At 40.4% G+C, this 9,839-nt stretch overlaps 1 protein-coding gene across 1 annotated transcript; it reads left to right on the top strand.

The window, feature by feature from the left end:
• The first annotated feature begins 5,862 nt into the window (after positions 1-5,862).
• On the top strand, positions 5,863-7,752 carry LOC148040509 (TCP-1/cpn60 chaperonin family protein). The gene has a single exon (XM_087700077.1). The coding sequence runs from the start codon at positions 6,105-6,107 to the stop codon at positions 7,698-7,700; it is 1,596 nt and encodes a 531-aa protein (XP_087556203.1). The 5' UTR covers positions 5,863-6,104; the 3' UTR covers positions 7,701-7,752.
• The last annotated feature ends 2,087 nt before the right edge of the window (positions 7,753-9,839 follow it).

The following is a 9,839-nucleotide window of genomic DNA, read 5'->3' as shown; positions in this document are numbered from 1 at the left end:
AAATTGACATCTTATTGATCCAAACATTTGAAATCAACTACATGTGTTTTGGAGTGAGTGAGTCACAAGCAAGGGAGATTTCCATCCCACCCCTAAGTGAACAAGCCTCAGTGTTTAGGTATAAGGTGAGAGTATAGGGTCCTTCGTGGTTGATTTAGTCCTTTGACTAGACAACAAAATCAAAATGTTGGTTTTTATGTGCAATGATGGGACTTTGGATAGAGATCCTATTGATTCAAGAGCTCAACTATGTTGGACTAAGCTATCTCTCACCTAGCTATCCCACACTTAATCTCCAAACTAATTGTGTAGAGCCCTCCTACTCAAGAAAGCAAGAATACATGACTAGTTTTGTAGTAGCAAACTCACCTACTCATCTCTCACCTTGTAGTTGGTGCTTGATAGGCTCATATAAATGATTCCATGATCCATGTGATGCTCCTCTCCTTTTGTTGTAGCAAACTCACCTACTCATCTCTCACCTTGTAGTTGGTGCTTGATAGGCTCATATAAATGATTCCATGATCCAGGTGATGCTCCTCTCCTTTTACATCTATGATGAGCATTCCATCAAAGAGAGGAGAGGATGGAGAAGAAGCAATGGAAGAAGTGATCGATATAGAGCTTCACTACACTTAGGCCCCTCATTCTCACAACAACTCTCTCTCAAGTATCTCTCGCACACTCCCTTGGTTTGGGTGTAACTTAAATGTAAGTTTCCTACTACTTATTGGAAGTTTACTTTATTTTATTTGGATACTCTCACAAATGAGATTTTGATTTTCAATTTCATCACTCATATGATGATGCAATTCACAATCTTACCTCATTTTGTTTGGGTGCACTGGCAAATTGGATTTTCAATTTCAATTTCATAGCACATTGAAAGGGTGAGAAAGTGTGAGAGAGAAAAGCATTGAAAGGGTGAGAAAGTGTGAGAGAGAAAAGCACAAGCAAAAGCAAGAGTAAGAGCTATGGAAATTTGAACTCAAGAGAATAGCTAGAGGTAGACTTCCTACTATATGCATGTCCAATATAATCTAAGTTAGTGTAACCCACAACTCCAATATTCTGGTTGCCATAGCAAAGACACAAGTCTGTAGTGCCCTTAAAGTATCTCATGATACCCTTCATAGCATCCCAATTTCACCTGCCAAGTGGCGCCATGTAACGAGCTACAAATCCCACTACAAATGGAATGTCAAGCCTACTGGCTATCATGGCATACATCAAGCTTCCCATTATAGATGCATCCAGAAACTTGGCCATCTCAACCTTCTCATAATCAGATTGGGGGCAATTTGCATGACTGACCTTCATATGAGAAGCTAAAGGTGTTCCAATGGGTTTATCGCCATGCATATGGAATTGTCCAAGTATCCTATGAATGTACTCCTTTTGGATAAAGAGGAGTCCCTTAGAGCCATTACGCATACCAAATATTGAGAAGCATGCCCCATGTGCTTCATCTCAAAGCTCCTCTTGACCTCTAATATCATATGACAATACTCTCCATTGTAAGAAAAGGGAATCAATTCGTTTATCCTATCCAATGTGAGGCTACCACCTACTTGTGGTACTCCCATATTAATATTTACTAGTGGTCCAAACCCTACATCATGTGGAATAGGTTGTAAATTCTACTCATATGGTAGCTGTCCATCATCCTAGAACACCATCCTTCATATATCAATTGTCTTGCCAGGCTGTTAATGCATCTTATCCTCATTGAAGTTAACATCATGGTTGCACACTACTTTCTTAGCTTTAGGAGCCCAAATATAGTAAGCCATCTCACATACATCACCATATCCAAGAAAAATTCATTTCTTGGATTTAGAATCAAGCTTGTTTCGCTTGTCCTTGGAGATATCCATGTAAGCCTCATAGCTAAACACATGCAAGTGATCATATGAAGGTCTCTTGCCAATCCATACCTCTTTTAGAATCTTTCCATTTAATAGCTTTCTAGGTCACCAATCAACCAAGTGAATAACTAACTTAATAGCTTTAGCCCAAAAACCATATGTGAGACCCCCACTAGGTAGATTGGTACCCTTTCATGGATAGTGCTATTCATTTTCTCAACCACCTCACTTTGTGTTAGGTTTTCTAGAGGTTTTAACTCTCTTTTGATGCCCCTTGTATCACAAAAGTTTTGAAATGCATGAGAGGCATATTCTCCACCTTTATCAATCCTTAAGCATTTAAGTGTCTTTCTTGATTGATCTTCTATGTATTCCAATAACTTTTGAAATGCATTGAAGACATCACTTTTCCCACAAATTCAAAACACCCATACTTTCTTAGTGGCATCATCAATAAAACTAACAAAGTAAGATGCTCTACCCAAAGAAATCATAGGCATGGGCCTACATACATCGCTATCTATCAATTCTAAACATTCAAATCTTTAATGCCAACTCCCCTTTTATATGAAACTTGAGTTTGTTTGTCATGCATACAATGCTCACACATTCCAAGATTAGGAAAGTTAATAGATGGGAGATACTACAAATGCAAAAAACATTCAATCAAGTGATAGACATGGCCTAAATGGTGATGCCAACATTATACAAATGGTTGTTCTATGAAAACTATAAGGTTGTCTTTTACACTACATACACACAAAGACTACAATGTGCTAGATTTTCAAGTTGTCCAATACTTATCAAACTTTTCTTCAAGTCTAGTACATGACTAAAATTCCTAAGTATTGAAATAGATCCACTAGTTGATGACGAATGTAGACCTCCCACTCTAGCAATGTTGCAAGCAAAGTTATTTTCCAATCGCCCACATTCCTTTCTTCTAGCATCATATGCAACAAACCATTCCCTATGGGAAGTAAACATGAAATGAAGCTCCAGAATCAAGAATCCAACCGTGACACATGCCATCGTCACTAACAACCAAGAATGCATCCCCAAGTGAAGAGGCATAAAGCACATCATTGTCATCACTACTTATGGTGTTTTCCCTCTTTCTTGCCATTGTCATTACCTCTTTTATTTCCTTTATCCTTGCTTTTCCACTTGATGTCACCCTTTTTATTGCAGTACTAGCATTCCATGCCTTTTTTAGCATGACACTTACTCCTTGGGCTCCCCTTGTCATGGGACGCTCCCTTGCATCGGAACTTCCTCTAACTGCAAGTGTAGTAGAGTTCTTAGGACCTACATTGATTTTTCTTATTGTTCACCTTTTTTATAAGCGAGTTATTTTCCACATTAATAGTATTCAAACCATTGGCAAGTGTTGAGTTACTGTTGGAAATTTTGCAACAAGTATCCCAACTTTCAAACAAGTGACAAGTAATAATATATAGCCTTCATTGAGTCATCAAGCACGAATGTTGTAATAAAGCTCAAATACTCAACCTTGTGATGAACCTTGACTCCTTAACTCCTTGCTTTAGCCACATTGTCCCATAAATGCAACTTTGACAAAAGTTGAAGGGGAAGCAATGGTGGGATGTTGAGTCAAAGCTATGAGAGCACAAGGGGTGAATGAGAGAGAAACCACACAATATAATTCTTAATGGATACAATGATACCCTTATTCTTCATTATCTTCACTTATACATGATTATACATTGTATACTAGTACAAGGGGTGCCTACCAACCTTTGGCCATTGGCCATTAGCCTTTACCCCAAAATTATATGTAAACTAATGCCTATGTTTTGTATGAAACACAAGTAAGTTTATCCATATTGCAAGCTACATTCAAAATAATTAATGGTTGCACTAAATAAATCAAATTGCATGCAAAAGAGGACATCAATCAAATGAAGAAATTTGTAGGCAAAATTTGCATGTGCAGAAGTATGAAACAACATAAACCAAACTTCTAAAGTATAGGATTGCTATGTGCTATACATAAAGTAGACACTTCACCCAAATAATTACCTATTTTTTCATAACATTGAATTGGATGCATAAGAATACGTTATTTCAATATAGAAAGTTTCATGTCAAACTGCACATAGAACTTGTTGAACATTAATTGGATGATGAAAAAGGAAAGCAAAAAATGACTTAGACTACATGTAGGAATCATAATATATTGCATGCCCAAATTTTAAAGTAATACATGTAGAAATTCCAGAATTTTGCATGTATAAAAATCCCAAACTACTTCTAGGAAATTCCTAGAATCACATGTAGGACACTCTTGGAATTGTATGTAGGACATTTTTGAATCTCATGCATGGACAACATGGTGATTTGATGAAGCATTCCTCTCTATTTTAGAGGAAAGCCAAGAGAGATACATATGAACACACACACACACACACACACACACACGCACGCACGCACGCACGCACGCACGCACGCACGCACACACACATGCACACGCACACGCACACACACACAAAAGGCAACACGAAACACGATCTATAATTTTTTGAAAGAGAAGTGCACTAGAATGAGAATCTAGATGTGTTGTGCTTCAGTGAGATGGCCACAACAAAGAACATGGTGCACCACCAATGTGATGGCTTGCACTCACTTCTTCTTGCAACATGATGTTGGAAAGAATTAGCATGGAGAGAATCCCAATGCCTAAAAAAGAAACATGCATGAGCTATGATGAAAAGTCATTTGGCAAGCATGCAAATTAAATGCATGCATGAGATGTGATGCATCCTACTCGATTGCAATAATGCAACTTAACAATATGCATGTAGATATGAGAGAGATAAAAAGACATGCAATACGATTGGATTTTGACAGACATCGGAACTCTCAAGTTCATGATACTTGAAGCATGAACAAAGGTCATCTATATACCTATAGAGGACGTTGAAGAGGATTGAACCTTGCATTATTGTAGATAGCTACTTGGAAGTCAAAACTACTGTGTAAGATGTCACGAGGACATGGATCCATAAATTAAGTTGTGCACATGTGAGGTGCATATGTGAAGTGCAGGGCTAAATTGGGCATGATGGCAATCCAAAACCCTGGTTGGGTGGGGGACATTGGCAGAAGTTGTGATATGTTATGTTGGACAAGTGCTAATGGGTGCCTAATGACAATTTGGCTCTAGGCATTAAATGTGCCCTTGTAAATGACTTGTGTTGTTAGTGGGCTAAATAAAATTTGGCATTTAATGTTTAGAACCAAGGTCAATGGAAGTTAAAAGACTTACATGTTCAAAGGGCTTAACATTTTGAATTTTGGATGGGCAATGGCGAATTTGTGGGGAGGGCCAGACAATTTTCAATTTTCAATTTTCCCAATTGATAATTGTTGAAAATTCATTTCTAGAGGCTGAGAACTGCATTTAGCAAGTGTGCCACTTGGCAAGTGGAGAGAGAACATGCCATTCAAGGTAAGGCAGCTTGTGTGGAAGGTGGGATATCGAGGAGAATGACTTGTGTGAGTAGGCGATTGCTCTCTTAGGATTTGTAGTAGCAACAATAGATTGCACATGTGATAGGATAGGGGCAACATTGTTCTTCTTTGGCTCAGTGAGAGGCAACACAACAGAAGATGAGGGCTCGTCAATCGCATTAGAGTTTTACCCCCCTTTTGAAGCTGATGGGGCTATCCAAATCGCCATGAAAGTTACCATTTGAAAAATTCTCTCTCCTACTGATTTTCTATTTTCTCTAAGAAAATATGCAGATTTTCAATATGGTTTTGCTAGATCTAGACCTGATTACTAGTATAATTAGGGTTTCTTAGCTATCTTGGAAAGCATGGCCGCAAAATGAAGCCGTCTGATTGAAGGGATTATAGTAAATTTGAAAATTGCAGTGCATAAGATCACTTGCCACCGTAGAAAAGGTTATCTAGGTCGATTGCAAACCTTTTTGTGCCCCAATGCGTCGTGGGAGGGGCAATAGCTCATGACAAGAATCAAAGTCACGAAAGGGCGGTCGGAATGTACACGAGAGAGTCTTGTAGCAGTGTGTGTGAGTGCACCTGGCTGATTTAAGTTCATTCACACATTTTTGAACACGGAACAGGCGAGCCTCAAGACCTCTGTGCACTTCCCGCGCCCCCCCCCCTCTCTCTCTCCTCTCTTTCTCGGCGAAACCCTAAGCCACAATAACAGCCATCCTCTGCAGCATCAGCAACAGCATCGTCGCCATGCCTGCCGTGCCGACCAACAATGCCTCCAACGTTGACCGCTTTGTGGACACCAGCAGGAAACAGGACATCCGACAAGCTAACATAGTCGCTGCGCAGGCTGTCGCGGATGCGGTCCGCACGAGTCTCGGACCTCGCGGTATGGACAAGATGCTTGCCCTGGCCTCTGGCGATGTCATTATCACCAACGATGGCGCTACCATTCTCAATAAAATGGAGGTCACTCAGCCTGCTGCCAAAATGCTGGTAGAGCTTTCCAAGTCGCAGGACATCGTCGCTGGAGATGGTACTACAACCGTCGTCGTTATCGCAGGTGCGCTTCTCAAGCAATGCCTCATACTTCTCAGCAGAGGCGTACACCCTACGCTCATTTCCGAGGCCTTGCACAAGGCCTCAGAGAAGGCTGTGGAAGTTTTAATGGCTATGGCCATTCCACTGGAGCTCTCAGATCGTGACGCTCTGGTCAAGAGTGCAAGCACGTCACTTAACAGCAAAGTCGTCAGCCAGTATTCCTCTTTGCTGGCTCCACTTGCAGTTGATGCAGTCTTGAACGTGGTGGATCCAGCCCATCCTGATGTGGTAGACTTGAGAGACATCAAAGTGATCAAAAAGCTAGGAGGAACTGTGGACGACACAGAAATGGTGAAAGGCCTGGTCTTTGATAAGAAGGCTAGCCACACAGCTGGTGGGCCTACAAGAGTGGAGAATGCAAAGATTGCAGTTATTCAGTTTCAGATTTCTCCTCCTAAAACTGACATTGAGCAGAATGTCATAGTATCTGACTACACACAGATGGATCGCATACTCAGAGAGGAGCGTAACCATATCTTGGGAATGATTAAAAAAATCAAGGCGACTGGCTGTAATGTGCTTTTGATTCAGAAGAGCATCTTACGTGATGCAGTGACTGATCTCTCGCTCCATTACTTGGCTAAAGCTAAGATCCTTGTTGTCAAGGATGTGGAACGAGATGACATTGAATTTATTACCAAGACACTAAATTGCCTGCCTATAGCTAACATAGAGCATTTCCGTGAGGAAAAACTTGGGCATGCAGATTTGGTGGAGGAAGCTTCAGTTGGTAATGGGAGAATTGTGAAGATCACAGGCATTAAAAATATGGGGCACACAACTACAGTCTTAGTGAGGGGATCTAACCAGCTTGTCTTGGATGAGGCAGAGCGGAGTCTGCATGATGCTCTCTGTGTAGTCAGATGTCTTGTCAACAAGAAGTTCTTGATAGCAGGTGGTGGAGCTCCCGAGGTAGAAGTTTCTCGCCGGCTTGGTGCTTGGGCGAAGACTTTGCATGGAATGGAGAGCTACTGTGTGAAAGCTTTTGCAGAGGCATTAGAACTCATTCCTTACACACTGGCAGAGAATGCAGGGTTGAATCCCATTGTGATTGTAACTGAACTTCGGAACCATCATGCAAACGGACAGGTGCATGCAGGTATTAATGTCAGGAAAGGCCAAATTACCAACATGCTTGAAGAAAATGTTGTGCAGCCTCTTCTAGTCAGCACTAGTGCTATCTCTTTAGCAACTGAGTGTGTGCGCATGATCTTGAAGATAGATGATATAGTAGCGGTGAGATGAAATTCTGAGTAAATGTTGGGATCTGATATTTTTGCACAGAGATTTTGATCAATACTCTCATATGGTTCGGCTATTAGCTCGTTTGGGGTTGGCCTAGCGAGTTGTTGTTTTATGTTTCTGTTATGATTGTTATGGAGTCTAAGTTGGTATATTTAAATGGTGTAGCTCAGTAACTTCATGTTGCCACATTGCATTTTTCGATTATTGCAGGTTTCAGGTCTGCTGTTACAACTGTAATGGTGCAGGGGTAATGGTCTAGGTTTAGAGGTGTGTTCAGCTTACAAAGAAATGACTTGATCTCACTGGGCTATGCATTGTTTAAGTATTAGTAGAGCCCCTCAATCACAGTTCATTTTCTGAATTCTTTGCAGTTTGGACTGCAAGTGAAGGTTAGGTACCTTATAGCAGGTTCATATTTTAAATTCATTACAGGCTTCTGAAATAGTGTGGACTAGGAGGGGACATATGGTCCATGGTCACTGCTTTTGAATGCTTAAAAGACATTAATCATTTAGGATATATGGTAATTCTTCATAGTTATACAATAATTGCGATATGCAGGCCACTTATGTAAGACTAGATCAACACTAAGCAGAGCAAAGTTAGATTTTTCTTGTAATAGAAATAAACTATCTGCTGCCAACCTCATGTTCTGCTGTCATGCTTTGATTTCTATATTAACTCTTTGTGCAGCTTTGATTGAGTTTGAATCCAATTTAGTTGCTATATGTGACCCATCTTTACATGCTTTAGGACTTCTGTCCACTAAAGGGGATGCGTGGTTATAGTACTGTTGCCAATAACGAAAACCTCTGCTTATGCCTTCATTAAATTTTCATTCAAGAGGGAGAGAATACATAGAACTTTGACCATGTTTGAGATCTCATTTGCCCTTGGTCCGGAAGTAGGATAATAGTCCCACTTTTCCCGAATGTCATTGTCTGGTTAAGCTGCTGCTGATTTTTAGCACTGAACATTCTGGTTGCTGTATTGCTCTGTTTGTAACTATTTGGGGGTCACCATGATTGTGATCCATTGTGTCAGGACTGCAGATCTACATGTGTGCGCCCCCTGCCGGCCGCCCCCCCCCCCCCCCCCCCCCCCCCCCCCCGCCCTACTGGGACTCAGAGAACTTGCTCCATGCCATTTGTGCTATGAACATTGTGGTTTTATCTGCTTGTCTATTATGACCACTTCCTGAATTGTCCCACACTCGGTAATCTAGTAAGTGTAGGCAGCTAACATCCAGATAAATTGTGCTTGCAGTGTATGGTAGCTGTTTCGAGTCACTCGAGTCTGTGGTCTTCTTGCAGGGTGGCAGTTTTGATTGAGGATTTACACTATTCAATTTCTGATCATCTTCTTTGTCATTTTATTGTTTGGCTTCTCAATTTATGATCTTCTGTCATTTTAATATGTAGTTGGGCTGTTTAAAGATGTGGCAAGACCTTTGGTTGGTTATATTTGTGTGTTTTGTAACCAGTGGATCAGAATCATAAAAATTAATCCCCTGTGGAATAGTTGGATGCTGTGTACAAATGCCATTGCAGTAAAATGCACCATCAAAAGAAGAGAATAATATTTTATTGGTAAAGAACACTTAATTTACCATTTATTCAAGAGTGTGGTGAGTACTTGAATAAATGGTAAATTAAGTGTGATTGTTACCGATTAAACCCACTATGATTAATGGTAGTAAGAAACTTAGTGACATAGTATGGTGTTTGTCTTGGAGACTTCTTGATTCGTTTAACCAACCAAGATGTTATTGTCTAGTTAAGGCTGTTTTATCCTATCAATCGAATATATCTGACTTGCATTTCTGGCTCTCAATGTAATCAGAAAATGACTGAAGGGCTTTTATCTACTAAAAAGTACTAGTAGGCTGTGGCTATTGCATGCAAAACTTGGCTAAACTGTTGCACAGCAACAGGTAGCTTTGTCAACAAGAAACCATTCTTAAAAAGTGCAATACACCTTGCTTTAAGTCTGCATTTTTAGGGAGTACACCCCACATCTAGATGAGAACGTTTGGCAAGCAGACCTAATTATCAACATGATTGCAAATACCATGTAAGGCCATGTCTCATATTGAAAAGTGTAGGGTTTGGTGCTTCACAAGTGCAATATGCATGTCTC

This window comes from Lygodium microphyllum, chromosome 2 (genome assembly GCF_053477565.2).
Source record: "Lygodium microphyllum isolate KBCC chromosome 2, Lygodium_microphyllum_v1.1.10, whole genome shotgun sequence".
NCBI lineage: Eukaryota > Viridiplantae > Streptophyta > Polypodiopsida > Schizaeales > Lygodiaceae > Lygodium > Lygodium microphyllum.
The sequence above is the reverse complement of the archived record's forward strand: the minus strand, read 5'-3'. Positions and strand labels throughout refer to the sequence as shown.